Source organism: Lipotes vexillifer, unplaced genomic scaffold, assembly GCF_000442215.2.
Source record: "Lipotes vexillifer unplaced genomic scaffold, Lipotes_vexillifer_v1.1 scaffold217, whole genome shotgun sequence".
Lineage (NCBI taxonomy): Eukaryota > Metazoa > Chordata > Mammalia > Artiodactyla > Lipotidae > Lipotes > Lipotes vexillifer.
Window position 1 is genome coordinate 5,748,083 of NW_006788200.1, and position 17,798 is coordinate 5,765,880.

Genomic DNA, 17,798 nt, shown 5'->3' on the forward strand with positions numbered 1-17,798 from the left:
CTTTGTTGTGACGTGCAGGCTTCTCACTGAGGTGGCTTCTCTTGTTGCAGAGCACGGGCTCTAGGCACACAGGCTTCAGTAGTTGTGGCACACGGGCTTCAGTAGTTGTGGCTCACAGGCTCTAGAGCGCAGGCTCAGTAGTTGTGGTACACAGGCTCAGTTGCTCCGCCGCATGTGGGATCTTCCCAGACCAGGGCTCGAACCCATGTCCCCTGCAGTAGCAGTCAGATTCTCAACCACTGCACCACCAGGGAAGCCCACAGATCAATTTTTAATTTTTTGAGGAACCTCCATATTGTTTTCCATAGTGACTGTACCAATTTACATTCCTATCAATAGCGCACAAGTGTTCCCTTTTCTCCACAGCCTCACAAGCACTTGTTATCTCTTGTGTGTTTTTTTGTTTTGTTTTGTTTTGTTTTGTTTTGAGGTACACGGGCCTCTCACTGTTGTGGCCTCTCCTGTTGCGGAGCACAGGCTCCGGACACACAGGCTCAGCGGCCATGGCTCACGGGCCTAGCCGCTCTGCGGCATGTGGGATCTTCCCAGACCGGGGTACGAACCCGTGTCCCCTGCATCGGCAGGCAGACTCTCAACCACTGCGCCACCAGGGAAGCCCTCTTGTGTCTTTTTCATTTGTCTTTCATTTGTTTTTGTTTGTTTGTTTGATAATAGCCATCCTAACAGGTGTGAGGTGATACCTCATTGTGATTTTGATTTGAATTTCCCTGATGATTAGTGATGTTGATCCCCTTTCCATGCACCTGTTGGCCATTTGGGTATCTTCTTTGCCAAAATGTTTATTGAGGTACTTTGCCCATTTTTAATCATTTTTTTCTACTGAGTTCTAAGCATTCCTTATATGTTTTGGATATTAACCCTTCATAAGATTTATGGTTTGCCAGTATTTTCTCCCTTTCATAGGTTGCCTTTTCATTTTGTTGATGATTTCCTTTGCTGTGAAGGAGCTTTTCCGTTTGATGAAGTCCCACTTGTTTATTTTTTTCCCCTGTTTTCTTCCAGGAGTTTTATGGTTTCAGGTCTTAACATTTAGGTCTTTAATCCATTTTGAGTTAATTTTTGTGAGTGGTGTAAGATAGGAGTCCAATGTCATTCTTTCACATGTGGATGTCCAGTTATCCTAACATCATTTGATGAAAGACTACCCTTTCCCCACTAAGTATTCTTGGCTCCTCTGTCAAATAGTAGTTGACCATACACATGTGGGTTTATTTCTGGGCTCTCAATTCTGTTCCACTGGTCTCCATGTCTATACCATACTGTTCGGATTACCATAGTTTTGTCATATACAGTTGACCCTTGAACAACATGGGGGTTAGGGGAGCAAACTCCTCCTTCCCCATGCAGTCGAAAATCCACATATAACTTTTCCATATCCACAATTCCACATCCAGGATTCAACCAACCACAGATAGTGTAGTACAATAGCAGTTAATGAAAAAAATCCAGGTAAGTGGACCCTTGCGGTTCAAACCCATGTTGTTCAAGGGCCAACTGTAGTTTGAAATCAGAGAGTGTGATGTCTCCAAACTTTGCTCTTCTTTTACAAGATTGCTTTGGCTGTTTAGGGTCTTTTGTGGTTCCATACAAATTTTAGGATTGTTTCTTCTATTTCTATGAAAAATGCCATTGGAATTTGGATAGGGATTGCACTGAATCTACAGATGGCTTTGGGGAGTATGGACATTTTAACAATATTAATTCTCTCAATCCACGAGTATGGGATATCTTTCCATTTATCTGTGTCTCTTCTTCAATCTCTTTCATCAATGTCTTATGGTTTTCAGTGTACAGATCTTTCACCTTCTTGGTTAAATTTATTCCTAATATTTTATTGCTTTGACACTATTGTAAATGAGATTGCTTTATTTCTTCTTCAGATAATTTGTTATTGTATAGAAATGAAACTGACTTTTGTATGTTGATTTTGTATACTGCAACTTTACCAAATTTGTTTTTAAGTTCTAACAGCTTTTTGGTGGAGTTTTTTAGGGTTTTTTATATATAGGATCATGTTATCTGCAAACAGAGATGATTTTACTTCTTCCTTTCTAATTTGGATGCCTTTTTATTTCTTTTTCTTGCCTAAGTGCTCTGGCGAGAACTTCCAGTACTATGTTCAAAAAGAACGGTAAAAGTGGGCACTCTTGTCTTTTTCCTGACCTCAGAGAAAAAGCTTTCAAACTTTCACCATTATGATGTTAGCTGTGGGTTTGTCATACAGGGCTTTTAACATGTTGAGGTATGATCCTTCTATACCCAATTTGTTGGGAGTCTTTTATTATGAAAGGATGTTGAATTTTGTCAAACAGCTTTTCTGCATCTATTGAAAGGATCTTATGTTTTTTATCCTTCATTCTATGAATGTGGTATATCACATTTATTGATTTCATTATCTTGAACCACCCTTGCATCCCAGAGATAAATGTCACTTGATCATGGTATATGATCCTTTTATCAGATCAAATTTTACCAAATCATACATACACTGTTTGCTAGAATTTTGTTGAGAATTTTTGCATCAATATTTATCAGGGATATTGGCCTACAGTTTTCTTTTCTTGTAGTGTCCTTAGCTGGCTTTGGTATCAGGGTAATGCTGGTAATGAGTTTGGGAGTATTCCCTCCTCCTCAAGTTTTGGGAAGAGTATGAGAAGGACTAGTGTTAATTATTCTTTGAAAGTTTGGTAGAATTAACCAGTGAAACCATCTGGTCATGCTTTTCTTTATTGAGAGCTTTTTGATTACCAATCCAATCTCCTTAATCATTACTGGTTTGTTCAGATTTTCCAATTCTTGATCCAGTCTTCATAGTTTATATGTTTCAAGGAATTTATCCATTTCTTCTAGGTTATCCAATTTGTTGGTATATAATTCTTCATAGTGGCCTCTTGCAATGATTTGTATTTCTGTGCTAACAGCTGTAATGTCTCCTTTTTCATTTATAATTGTGAGTCCTCTCTCTTTTTATCTTGGTTAGTTTAGCTAAAGATTTGTCAATTTTGTTTATCTTTTCAAAGAAACAGCTCTTAGTTTCATGGATTTTTTTCCTATTGTCTTTCTAGTCTCTATTTCATTTTATCTAATCTTTATTATTTCTTTCCTTCTGCTAAATTTGAGCTTAGATTGAACATCTTTTTCTAATTCCTCGAGGTGTAAAGTTAGGTTGTTTATTTGGAGACCTGAAGTCTTAAATCAGACAAAGGACACAAGCCATACTCAAGGGCACTAAATGAGGAACTTCAACAGTGTCTAGGGAACACAACACAAATTCTTTAGTGACAAAAGAGAATTAGGATTGAACGTTAGCACTGCCCACTGCCTAAAACAACTGTGGATGGAGCTTCTAGGAAATCTGGCAGGAAGCCTAATAAAAATTGATCAGTAAGGCTTCCCTGGTTGCACAGTGGTTAAGAATCCGCCTGCCAATGCAAGGGACACGGGTTCGAGCCCTAGTCCAGGAAGATCCCACATGCCGCACAGCAACTAAGCCCATGCGCCACAACTACTGAGCCTGTGCTCTAGAGCCCGTGCTCCGCAACAAGAGAAGAGAAGCACAACGAAGGGTAGCCCCCGCCTTGCTGCAACTAGAGAAAGCTCGCGCTCAGCAACGAAGAGCCAACACAGCCAAAGATAAATAAATAACAAAATAAATTTATATAAAAAATACTGTATTCTGTACTTAATATTTGGTAAAAGGGTAGATCTTATATTGTGTTCTCACCACAGGAGAAGCCCGTGCACCACAACGAAGAGCAGCCCCCGCTTGCCGCAACTAGAGAAAGCCCGTGCGCAGCAACGAAGACCCAACGCAGCCAAAAATAAAATTAATTAATTAAAAAATTTTTGATCAGTAGGGCATAAGACAAATCTAATTTAACTTGGTTTTTAATGCCAAAGACTAGGCCTTGCAGGAAGGAGAAATGAGTAAATGAATATAGAATTTTTGTTTACTAGTAGTTTAAGCCCCTACCCAAAACACACATCTTCAGCTATATGTGCTTTTGCTCATGCCATTTTCTCTGGCTGGAAGACTTCCCCCTAACCTTACCACTTTTCATTTCTCTAACTCTTACTTGTTCTTCAGAATTTAGCTCAAGCATCTTCCCCTTTAGGAAGTGCTCTCCAAAGTTGCGGTTTGACATGCTTGCTTTCACGACACCCTTTAATAAACTAACAATTATTGCATACCTACCACCTGGCAGGCACCTGATGCAGTTTTCCTTCATAACACCTATTTGCACTGTAGAAAGACCATTTTCATTGACTTATTATCATTTTTTACCTTGTACCCTCACCCACGCATCCCAGAGCCTAGCCAGTATGTCTGGGCATCTTTGGTGGATAACTCAAAGCTCCTATGAAGTACGAGGTGCTAGAGATTAAAATGATTCAGAAGTTGCCCCTGCCCTCAGGGAGTGCATGAACTACAAAGAGGGTATAAGCAGTTACAACTCACAATAGGATGAAATATGCGGTAAATAATGGCATGGGCACAACAGAAACATGAAAAGATGCTCAACATCACTAATTATTAGAGAAATGCAAATCAAAACTACAATGAGGCATCACCTCACACCAGTCAAAATGGCCATCATCAAAAAATGTACAAATAATAAATGCTGGAGAGGGTGTGGAGAAAAGGGAACCCTCCTACACTGTTGGTGGGAATGTAAATTGGTGCAGCCACTATGGAGAACAGTATGAAATTTCCTTAAAAAAATAAAAATAGAGCTACCATATGATCCAGCAATCCCACTCCTGGGCATATATCTGGAAAAGATGAAAACTCTAATTCAAAAAGATACATGCACTTCAATGTTCATTGCAGCACTATTTACAATAGCCAAGATATGGAAGCAACCTAAATGTCCATTGACAGATGAAGGGATAAAGAAGATATGGTATATATATACCATATATATATGATATAGATATAGATATATATACACCACCGTTTTTTACATATATATATATATATATATATATAAAACAGAATACTACTCAACCATAAAAAAGAATGAAATAATGCCATTTGCAGCAACATGGATGGACCTAGAGATTATCATACTAAGTGAAGTAAGTCAGACAGAGAAAGATAAATATCACATGATATCACTTATATGTGGAATCTAAACTAATGATCCACATGAACTTATTTACAAAAGAGAAATAGACTCACAGACATAGAAAACAAACTTATGTTTACCAAAGGGCAAAGGGTGGGGGAGAGACAAATTAGGAGTTTGGGATTAACAGATACATACTGCTATATATAAAATAGATAAACAAGATTTACTGTACAGCACATAGAACTATATTCAATATCTTATAGTTATCTATAATGGAAAAGAATCTGAAAAAGAAAATATATAACTGAATCACTTTGCTGTACACCTGAAACTATCACAACATTGTAAATCAACTGTATTTCAATAAAAAAGATAACAAATAATGCCATGGGCAGAGGAAGCTTCTGAGCTCTCTGATAAAGAAGAGATTGTATGCACAGCCTTCGTACAGAAAAACATGTCCAGTGCCCTGAACCTGTCTTGCAAAAAAGCTCAGCAAACATGCACATTGGTCTTACAAATAGCCTGCACAGCCCTCACTGTTTAGCTCAGTGAGGATGAGTGCTTCTGCATTTCATTTCTTTCTTTAAAGAGTTAAACTGCATTTTAGAAGCTAGGTATTCTTCCATTCATGTGGTTGTCTTGACAAAGACAAAAGTTCAGACCAAAGCATGAGAGAGGGAGGCCCAAAGAAAATGCCTGGCATCCACAATCTTTAATCTGCAATTGTGTGTAGGTGTTGCAATCATTCTATTACTGGCCTTCATGCAGCTGGTTCAGTTGGAAATCAAGTTTATGAACAGAACTGCTGTAACCCTAATGGATTTTTTTCCCCAGTGATTAAGCACTGAAACAATAGGTGTTAAATAAATACAAAGGAAAGAGAGAAATTTGAGGAAGCCATTCTGTCTCTATCAGAGTTTGAAAGGGAAAGCCAAGTGATGAGTGTGGGTGAGGAAGAGTCAGACTTCACTAGTTGGTGGTGTTCTGACCTCTGTTCTCAGTCCCTGATGACGCTCACCCAGCAAGTTCCTTCCAAAAGGGCACGAGCAAAATAGGAAAAGTACCTCCGCAGTTCATTCATAACCTTGAACGCCTTCCCCATGTGGGCAGGGTTGACAGTGATCGTCCTCTGGTTCTTTTCGTCATCCCCAGCCTGTATTGGGGGCTGGGAGCTCAGCTTGATGCTGTGAACAGGAAGGGAGTGGGAAGGGAAAGATAGGATCACATGTTGGTAAACTCGTTCATCCAACTGCCACAAACCCATGCATTTGCCCACCCACCAGGAGCATCTCTGTCAGCCTGTTCTCTTCACCACAGACCCAGCAGGGAAGGAAATCACTGGGTCAGGAATTTCTTCAGGATCTTCCAGTGCAAAATGCACCCCTCAGAAAATGTACTCCTCAGATCCGAGCTCAGCTTCTTCCATCAAGCACAGGTGTAACTTTGTGGGAGGTCCTTATCCTCCATCTCTCCATCCCTAAAAGGGTAGGGGGTGAGGGGAGATTAAGCACTATACCACTCATTCACAGGGATGTTGGTTCATTCAACGAACATTTAAAGGAGTTTACTATGTGCCAAGCACTGTATTTAAGTTCAAGAGAAACACAACGATAAGGAAATCACAGACCTTGCTTTCACAAAGCTTAGAGTTCAGTGACAGAGAAAGCCAGGTAAACATTTCTCAGAAGCACAAAGGATAGGCAACTATCCCAGTGCTGGCAGGTTGAGGAAAAACTTACTAGAAGCTGAGGAAAAACAGAAGTCTTAAGGAAGAGCAGAAATTAGCCAGGTAAAAAGGAAGATGGGAAACAGCAGAGGAAACAATATGAACAAAGACCCAGAGAAAAGGAGTCAAGTATGTTCAAAGCACTGGAAGTTCAGTAAAACTAAAGGAGAGCATCAAGAGAAAAGCCTAGAAGACTGAGCAGTCTTTTAAGCGTCATAAACAAAGCTAAGGAGTTTGGATTTCATTCTAAAACAAAGAGAAGCCATCAGAGTCTTAAGCAAAGAAGTGGAGCAGGAAGTAGGTGAACACATTTGTGCTTTAGAAAGATCACATTGGCTACAGCGTGGAGAACAGTGGCACAAGAGTGAAAGCTTTGGCGAAACCATAATCCCATAGAAAGACAAGGGATTGTAATTGCTATAAAAAAGACTAGCTATGTGGCCTAAATGAGCAGGTGGTGACTACCAAGAGCCACCCATAATCTCAAAGCCCTCTATACCAAAGACAAAACACTCAAATTCCTATGGGATGCCAGCTAGATGCCCAATCACTCCTGAGCAACAAGTCTCAACTTGACGGTGGGGTGGGAAAGAAGAATCCAAAAACTGAGCAAGGAAAGGACCTTCTCCCCAAACTGGTAAAACTATTCAGCTCCAAGTCAAGCCCAGGACATTGGAGTTATGTCTCTTTGGACCAGGTTAAGCTCTGCTTTGCTAGTAGAAAAAAAGAACCTTCTCCACTTGTGTAGATTTGGGGACCCACAGTTCACTCCAACTCTAAGACACTGAGAGTAGCTTCCTTTGCCTTCCCCTAGTGGGCCTCCGTTGACGGTACCACCTAGTCTTGCAAACTGGCTCAAGATAGGCGTTGCTATGGTTAAGAAAAAGTTCCGGAGACCTGAGAGTCTCTCTCGATTTCACACTGGGATTGGTAACCACTGGAACATTCCAATATAACCAGCATGCCAGACCCACAGCTTGTCTGACCAGGACAGATGCCTCTTCTGGCTTCCTTCCCACTTTCACTTCAGCATGAAAATGTAAGCTACAGACCTCTGAACTTGGGGACTGCCTGCATTCAGGGTGCAAAGAAGTTAGCTGAGCACAGTATGATAAATATCAAGACAGATGATTAGAATCATGTGTCTAAAAAGGTGAAGAAAATCTCAAAACAGAGAATGTTATCAAGGAAGGGGAGAACCCAGTAAAGATAAAAAACTTCATATTAAAAATCCCACAAGTTGGGCTTCCCTGGTGGCGCAGTGGTTGAGAGTCCGCCTGCCGATGCAGGGGACACGGGTTCGTGCCCCGGTCCGGGAAGATCCCACATGCCGTGGAGCAGCTGGGCCCGTGAGCCACGGCCACTGAGCCTGCACGTCCGGAGCCTGTGCTCCACAACGGGAGAGGCCACAACAGTGAGAGGCCTGCATACCGAAAGAAAAAAAAAAAAATCCCACAAGTATAATTTCTTTTGTAGTTAGTTTCCTTCCCTACTCCATGCCAGATAGATATAAATTTCTATTTTATACCAAAGGTTTAACATTTTTGCTTTTGATATTTACGCCCTTATTTTATCTGATGTTGATATTTATGTCACTATATTAAATATGGATCTAAGTTTTTCCTGTAAGTTCCACTTATTGAATAGTTCTTTTTCCCACTCACCTGTTAAGCCACCTTTAGTCATATATCACAGAATGTTGAACATAAAGTGTGCTAATGAATATTCTTGTCATCTTCCTGCTTTTAAAAAAGATGTTTGTAGTGTTTCCTCACTGTGTGTTAATTTTAGGATTTCGGCAGATGGCCTTTATCAAATTAAGAAAACTCCCTTGTGTTTTCTTTTTTAATCATAAAGTTAAACTGAATTTTATCAAATGTTTTTGTGAATCTAATGAGATGATAATACAGATTTTTCCCTTTAATCTTTCAATGTCATATATGACATATATTTTCTAATACTACACTATACTTGCATTCCTGGAGTAAATTTAGAAACTGTAAAACACTGCACAAATATTCATTATAAATGTTGTCTTCAAACTGTAGAGAGACTTAAAAAGACAGGAAGAGAAAATATAATTTGGTACTGATCAGGAACTGAAGGTTTCTGACAGAGAACGAATAAGATTAGAGCTCATAAAAGCCCAGGGGACAGAAATTATTAGTTCTATTTTACATATATGGAAGAGATGTAGACCAAATAGAGCCATTTTGGAAGCACTGACAACAACCTCCACTGTGACTAGTAACTGGGAAGCTTGCTCTCCCTTGTTGTGTTGGACTTTGCACTTTCCAGACTTCCAGAATGGTCCAGTGAGTTAAGTTTTGCCTCCTCTATGAAGCCCTTTGAATACTTCAGTCCTAAGTGATCTCTGCCTTCCCTAAACCACTGTAGTATTTCTGGCCTGTAACTCAGTCAGCACATAGAATACTGACCTGTGTTTGAGTACCTTTTCAAAACACATATTTAGCCACCCAGCCCCCTCATGCTAGATTCGACATTCCTGGTGAGCAAGGACTGTGTGTCCAAGGACTCTCATACGGCCTAGACTTCCCAGCATAAGGCCATGCCCACAGCAGGTCTTCATTACATCGTTCTCATCAATGAACTCTGATCTGAAGACCTCTCACTGTCCCCACAGTGGTAGAGAGCACAGCAGAAAGAGATGGTCTGCCCCAACCACTGCCCCCAACCCGACAATTTTAAAAAAATGAAAGTAGAGCTGGTATTCAGAGTTAAATTACAAATCAATACACACAAACTATTAATTATAGAAGTTATATATAAAAATACATAAACTCTAAACATCAGGCCCTCTTCATGGCACGCCACCTCCCACAGCCTTTTCTCCCACCCTCCCCTCTCCTCTAAAGTCCAGAGCCATATATCCAGTGTCTGAATTGACTCCCCTACTTAGATTATTCACAGTAACTTATACTCGACTCATGCTCCCCACCCTCCCTCAAGCCTACTCTTCTATCTATATTCTCGATCCCAGAGGTATAACCAACTACCCACTCACCTATCCAAGAAACTGGGATATCATCCTTGATATCTTCTTCCCTCCCTCTCTCTCTCTCACTTCACATATAACCACAAGTCCCATCGGTCCTAGGTCCTTTACTATCTCTCCACCGCATTCCCTTCTCACGGTCACTGCTACCACGACTTCAGTCCAGGCCATCGAGATCTCTCACCTGGGCTACTACGGTAACTTCCTCACAGACTCCAGAATGATCTTTACAGAATGTCATTGTGCGCATGGCACGTTCTATGTGAAACCTCTCACTGGTTCCTCACTGCATCCAGAATAAGCCTCAGAGACCCAGCCGGGCCCTGCATAATCTCATCGTTGTCCTGAAGACTTCTTGTTACTGAGGTACTAAAATACTCACAATTGCCTTAATAAACCAGGCTCTTTTGCCCTATCCCCACCCACTGTCCCCTATGTCTAGCTCATTCCCACCAGTGCTTCAGACTTCTTGCTGAAGGTCTTCTCTATCATCCTCCACTACCCTGGACTAACTTCCCCTCTTCTGTGTTCCCGCAGTACTCTGTGCTTCCCTCTGTATTATACTGTAGTGACCTCTTACTTCTCTGTCTCCTCTTACTCCTCTTACTTCTTCTCTCCCCCACAGAGTGTGTGCTGGTAAATATGTAACAGCTGGTTACAAAGAAGGGAGCCCTGATTTGTAACATTTGCCAATTTCCTTGGTGTAAATACCTCCACCATGGCAGATTTCAAGCCACCAATGGGATCTCACTGAACACATGGAGTTGGGAAGAGATGTGCTTTATACCACCATATAGTACTTCCACTACACAAGTATAATAGACATAATCTAAAGGGCATAGATATTAGCAAAATAATTAGAAAGTGATGTCTTTACTACGCTTGTTTTTAATAAAATTTATTAGTAAGTTACATAATTTAATTTTTAATAAGGGCTATATTTAATAACTGACTCACAAAATTCTTAAAAATTTAACAAGCAGCTCCGGCAAGTGGGTGAGTGCTGGCTCTTGCACACCACTGCCCACCCTAGATTTTGAGGTCCATGAGAACCAGGATGGTGCCTTATCTCCCTCTGTAGTCTTAGCCTCTGGCATATGGCATGTGCTCAATAAATGATTACTGAGTAACTGAATGGATGGATAAGTAAATGAGATATAACAGTCAATTATTCCATCTTTCCTCACATCCCCTCATTAAAATAATTATAGCTTTATCCCTCTCAACTTCCCCCACCCTCCTCCCCACAGGAGGTACTGGGGGGAGGGGAGGGGCATTCTTAGCCAGTCTAGTCCCCTGCATTGGTGATACAGCATCAGGAGGATGTGGAGGCAGGTGGAGAAGAGAAAGCCAGACTCAACTAGAGTAGAAGGAAGAAAGCAAGAAGGGTTGCCCCTTACTGTTCTTAGGCTCTTTCCAACACTAAGGAAAATCCAGGCAATAAATGGAAAGGAAAGGACAGTAGAAGGCATGTCAGCAAAGCAGGAGACATAAAAACCTCTGAGCATCCAATTGTGCAGAAGTGTTTGGGGGATGTGCCAAACGAGGAGCTCCAAACGAGGGTGTGAGAGAATGGGGAGGAGGAAATGGGAGTCTAAGAAACACTGCTGAGGGTTAAAGACTGCATCCCCACTACAAGTCTTCAAGAGATGCAAATAAAGTTCAGGCAGCATGGGCCACACACACAGAGCCCAAGCACGTTATGGTCAGGCTATAGATGAGACAGAATAAAGAGAGTCAAAGTCACCTAAAGAGGGCAGCACAACTCTGAGTCGGAGTTAAGACTATGCCGAATGCATTAAAATCCCTCAACAGGTGTCCTTTAGAAAGGGAAATCGAAAAAAAAAGAATCAGACTGAGAAAGCTATCTATGAAAGATACGATTTAATCATCAGACAATCATTTGGTTCAGCCTCAGGTCAGATCCCTGTTGTGGAACTTGAAACCTATAAACACTCAAATGCCCTAACTCAGTCCCCAGCTCGCAATGGAGCCTCTTTGATCAAGTTGGCCTCCCCCATGGTTCTCCTTCAGGAAGCAAGGAAGTGGTAGCAGGCCCTCAGGAACATTGTGCCAGTAATACTGTTCATCGCAAATTAATAAAGTGACACTCTGACTGCTGTACCTCAGTCATGATGAGTTCATCAGCATGACTACACTTCTCCAAGTCTGGCCAGCAAAGGAAACTGACAAGAGAGGATTTCAGAACCTACCAGGCTCTGGGCAAACTGCAGATCTAGCTTATTTCTCTCTCAATCCTAAAGTTCAAGGCCAAAATGACCAAATTTAGATTTCTGCATCTGGATGAATGAAGGACCTGGCACTTGAAGATACCCAGGCTGCAGGATTCAGGGTGTGATGGTGCAGTCCTGTCATCAAGAAACACCCCCTACACACAGGCTGCTATAGAGCTTCGTATTCTCCTACACTTTCACAGTGCCACCTCAGTTCACAGCATCAGCTGATTCCCTGCAACAGGACACATGGACACAGAGAAGATATGTATCAGTAAGCTACAGCTTCTGGGTAACAGTAACAGTTAACATTTACTGAAAGCTTACTTTACCTCTACTATCTCATTTTATCTTCAGAACAACCCTGTGAGGTAGTATCTCCTGAGGCACTGAGATAAAACTTGTCCAAAAGTCCCACGTAACTACTAAGTAGAGAACTGACACTCAAACCCAGGTCTGACTCCAGGGCCTATGCTCTTAATAGCAATGGCCACTGACTTGGGATAATGTCCACAGCCCATCGGCCAATGGGAGCTCAATCCTTATGATCCACTCTCTGAGGTTCTTCATGGTATGGCCAAACCAGGCTAAATGAAAAAGACTGAATCCCCTAGGATCTGTGACATAGCACTGTTTCACTCCACTGACTGTGGGGAACTGCATTATGTACGGGAGTTGATATTATTAATCATACGGAACTTAGAATTTCCACACAAGCCCATCATGATGCATCAAAGCTGGCCAGCAGCTGCTGCCATTCTTATAATGTGCTCCTTCATAAACAAGCTCAAGAACAGGTATGTTACTAATCACATTCCTAAGAGTCCAATTCACAGATAGCTTCCTTCAAAACCAAGGGGGAAATCTCTTAAGCGGGCTGCATAAAAAATGTAAAACATAAGAGAAACACTTGAGTTCGGACAGATAGAATGAGACAAGGAGAGAGAAAGGCTAAAAGAAAACACAGCCTCATTATGTGGCATTTTCGGAAGCTAAGCTTCTATTTGGTTTGACTAGGAGAGCTGAGCTCTTCCATGTGTGTGGTTTTGATAGAGGCTACAATAGACTTTCACAAGTTAAAAAGAAAAGTCCAGGAAAGTTGGGCCGAGAGTCTGAAAATCCTTTTAAATTATAAAAAGTTACAGATTTCTAACTTGACAACCATTGAACTTATTTGATAGGGAAAAAAATATCTAAGAACAAAACATGTTCAAGTTATTTTTTACATAGTGCATTAATGCTTTTTCAAGTCTAACCTAGTTTTAGGGTTTATCCAGAATTTGAAAAAAATTAGGTCACTCTACAATGGCAAATCTCATCAAACAAAACACTTGCTTTAGAAAACTTACCCCAAAATGTTCTTGTCTGTATGTGTCTTAACAATCTAAAACGTAGCAAGAAGCAGAAGCCTAAAAACCCAAATCTGGGTGTGGGGAAATCAAGAGGTTTCTTTCAACTGACTTTGTTCTCTTGCAGTTGAAAACCTTGCTTCACCAAAAGGTATTTCCAAAATTGAAAATTTGGTTTCATTTATCATGGTTGAAATGCACATATGCTTCAGGCAGCAGTGATGCCCAAAATTTTCTACAGAAGTTTCCACCCATGCCTTCTAGGGGCGGGAGAGGGCTGAGAGGAAAAGAGAAAGGCTAGGACACTGAACTTTGCTCTTCCCTAGGTCTTGCCAGTGTTACACCTGGCACTGCAAAACTCAGCGTTTGGAGAGCATTGGCTGTGTATGTCATGTTCTTTCAAAAACTATGCTCTATCTGTTCCTGATCAAGAGTGGAAAGATAAGTTCTTGGAGTTCCAGGAGCAGGCTCTCCTCCATATGGACGAGCCACTCTCCCTCTGAGGGCTGCTCACACAAGTTCACAGCACGTTGCTGGGCGCACAATGCCCCTCACAATCACGGGCATCCCGATGCTTCTGATGAAGAAAACGACCACAATTTTAAGAAAAATGGACAACCAACTTCCCCTTTTTGTGATGCTTCTTCCAAAAGTTCTGGTTCTCTGCAATTCTTGTGGATATGCCAGAGACTCTGCCTGTAAATTTTTGTAACTGTGGTAAAACATATGTAACTTGAAATTTACCATTTTAACCATTTTTAAGAGTGCAATTCAGAGGCTTTAAGTACATTTATGTTCTTGGGCAACCATGCATTTCCAGAACTTTTTCATTTCCCCAAGTTGAAACTCCATGCCTATTAAGCAATAACTCCCCATTTTTCTCTCTCCCCAGCCCCTGGCAACCACCATTCTACTTTCTGCCTCTATGAATTTGACCATTCTAGGTACCTCATATAAGTTGGGAATTTATTGTAATCCATCCACAAGGCTGATTTCCAGAACTTAAGTCCCAGTAGCCAGAGCTACTGTCATTTTCAATGTCTATCTGCTCTATACACACACACACAAAATTTATCACTGTAGTGGCTGAGAGCTGGAGACCCTTTTCCTATGCAAAACAGAAGACAAAGTCGTCTTCCTCTGACTGATCAAGGCACAACGATTCTTCACAGAGGGAGACGGGAAACTTGGCATCAGAAGGTCCTGTAGAGAGCTGGAGCGCTTAGGGGATACTGCAAAGGTGAGTGTAAATTCACAGTTTCTTCTTAAGATTTTGGCCTGAACAAAGGAATATCCAGTTCATGGTTCCAAACCACTAAAGCATCCAGATGCCTCAGGGTGTCTATAAAAAGGAGGACGAAGGTAGGTGCTGGTGAATCCTACAAGAGGAAGTGCCACGCCCTGTGTGGTATCCTACTGTGAGGAGACAAGTTTAGGTGGATGGGAGATGATGACCTGATAAGATCTCTCTAATTTTCTCATGGGAGCGGTCCCACAAAATCTTCTTTGGATTATAAATATAGGAAGGCCCTAAAATAAGCCCTGGGTACTATCCAAGCACAAACCATGGAGTACAACAGGGCAGTAGATGAACACCAACATTAACAGCAACTACCATTTGCTGAGTACTCACGCTGTGCCTGAAGAACTTACTAGGTGCTTTATCTAAATTGCCTCCTTTGACCTTCACAACAACTCTATGAGATATGGAAACTGTCCCTCTACACTGAAAAGAAAAATTAATTCTGAAAAAATGTGACACACTCAAGGTCATACAGTTTATGAAATAGATTTACTGCAAGCTCTGTGTTACCCCAAAGCCCATGATTTTCGTACCCTTATGACAAAGAAAGAAAATTGTTCATTAGAAATCTCTAGGCTGAACATTTTTAATGCTTAAAAACAGCCCCAATTAAGCTTCAGCGGGTTCAGTGTGGAAGAACCAGACTCAGGATCCCTCCAGTCCCCAGAGGTCTGACATGTGATCCTAGGCCAGTCACTCAGCTTCTCTGGCCCTGAGTTTCCCAGGGAACTTGTGAAACAAGGCTACTTCCCCCTCTTCTGCCCCCACCTCAAAGCATTCCATGGGGTCAATTACCTGTGCTGAGATAATAAGGCTGATATCCAAGGATGAAACTATTGGCCAAAGGTTTCAATCACCTCTCTCATGAGCTTCCTTTTTAGTTATCAGAGCTTCCCACAAAAGTTATCAGCTAATCAGCAAATAATTATCTAACACCTACTATGTGTGCAGCCACACAGTAGTTAATGTGGAGTATTCAGAGATATAGGCAGCATCCTTGCCCTTGAGGACCTATCTCCCAGTCTGGGGACTTATATGAAACAAAAGCACAGAAACATCTTGTGGGTGGGCCTATTATTCAGTACCCAACTATGGAATTGGAATTAGGAAGAACATCTGCCAGAACCAGAAAAGCTTAGGTTTCCAAGACAAAGTGGAATTTTAAAACAGCCTTGATAGATGAATAACTTTTGGAAAAGTAGAAGCAAAAGGCATTCCAGGCAAAAACAAACTCTGGAAGCTAAGGATCTGAGACTGGATGGAGTACTGTACAGGATGGGTGATCACAAAAGAGACCCACAGATCTCTTGGTAGCAGTATGGGTGAGCACTGGGAATGGAGACTGGAGCCAGATTTCAAAAGACTTGAATGCCTGGCAGGGTAAGCTGGTCTTGGAGTGGGAACAAAAGGTAGTGAGCTTGGTGACCTGGTGAACACTGGAAGCTGCAAGGTTTAGATTTCTCTGCCTTTGATAGGAAAAACTAAAAGAACATGTGTGAAAACTAGGTGTTGTAATGCCAAAGACATCAGCCATCCCAGTTGAGAGGCACCAGAGTGCTGAAGAACAAGAGAGCTCCTGGGGGCAAGGACTCATTACATTTCTGAACACAAAAATGAGAACACAATAAGTACCCCAAAATGCTTGGGAAGCAGTACTTTGATCTGTTGCTGCTAGTTTGAAATGGACCTTTCAGCCCCAATATGTAAGCAAATCAAGAATCTCTAAACCTCCATTCACATCACTGCTGCCCTCTGTTGGCTACCAGACCAATAAGAGAAGGTGGGGACACTGTGCACCTCTGTCCCAAGGAAGCAGGCTTTCAGATGCTCTGTCAGCCAGTGGCCACACAGAGTCCAACACTAAGCTCCTGTTGCAAAGGGCACTCAAGGAGAGGCTGTACCAGCACCACACTCAGTCTAAAATGTCCCAATGTCTTCCTGGGAGTCACATCAAGAAACACAATCCCTGGGGGCCTCTTCAGACAAGAGGACACCAAACAATCATGCAAGTTCTAATGGGGTCTAGAGATGTTTAATGACATCATTCTGCCCCATGAGATGGGGCAAGATTTGGGACAATCCATGCAAAAGAAAGTGTACTGAGGTGCTCTCCAGTGTTGACTTAGTGGAACCTGTTATCATTTAACCAGCTGGTTACCATCTGAATCAAACTGGCAACTCGGAGCAGCAGCCCTCCCTCTTTGGCTGTCCACTGCCACGGCCTGACCACTCTTGCAGTCTTCTCACCTCAAGGAAAATGGCAAGCCTTGTTCTCTACCAGCTGCAGACCCACAGAATGAAGAGGGGACGTTTTAGCACACAGAAGAATGACCCGCCCCTGCACCACACTGAGCACCTTCACGATGAAAGAATCAGATCCTCAGATAACAGCTTAAAATTTATTAAAATGCATGTGCCTGCCAGGAAACAATCCCTCACTAGTTAGATCCAGCTCAACAGAAATACTTAAATTCCCATCTGTTAACTTCTATTTCATAAAGAAACCCCTGATGGAAGGAGCAAGAGTTTCTCTAAAGAATATAACTTCCAGTATAATTTGTAAACTTTTCAATGCAAATGGAAGTCAGTTCAGAGCAAGTGTCACCTGAATGGATTTCTCTCCTTCTCACTTGAACTTGTGTGTGTATACAGGTACACACACACACACACACACACACACACACTGTTAGGAAAGACATCAGCTTGGCATGCATGTTGACGACTTGAGCACTTCAGAGTGAAAATGCAAGCACTCTATGTCAGGCCCGACCTGCTATGATATCAAAAAAACCCCACCAAAGAAAAACCACCCCAGGGAAAGCAGCCAGGAAAGGGAAACGCCTCCTTGAAACAGCCTGATTCAGCCCATGCTGAAACTATTCCCGAACACCAGCCAGGAAGTCCCTTCTTTCAGGGTGCTCCGCTGCCCAGCAAACCCAGACCTGCCTCTCTGGAAGCCAGATCTCTGGGGAAAGGGGCTTTCCTGCTCTGACTCTGCTGCCCGCTGGGATCCATCAGTGACCAGGTCTTCCAACCCTGTCTAACTAATGCCAACGCAAAGCTGGTGGCTGAAC

The 17,798-nt window shown here is 41.9% G+C and overlaps 1 protein-coding gene across 1 annotated transcript in view; it reads right to left on the minus strand.

Moving 5' to 3' along the window:
- Positions 1-17,798, minus strand: part of KLHL3 (kelch like family member 3) — a 110,541-nt gene that overhangs the window by 92,202 nt on the left and 541 nt on the right. The window contains exon 2 of the mRNA XM_007461397.1: positions 6,161-6,280. Within this exon, the coding sequence (XP_007461459.1) occupies positions 6,161-6,280 (120 nt within the window). The remainder of the gene's footprint in view (positions 1-6,160; positions 6,281-17,798) is intronic.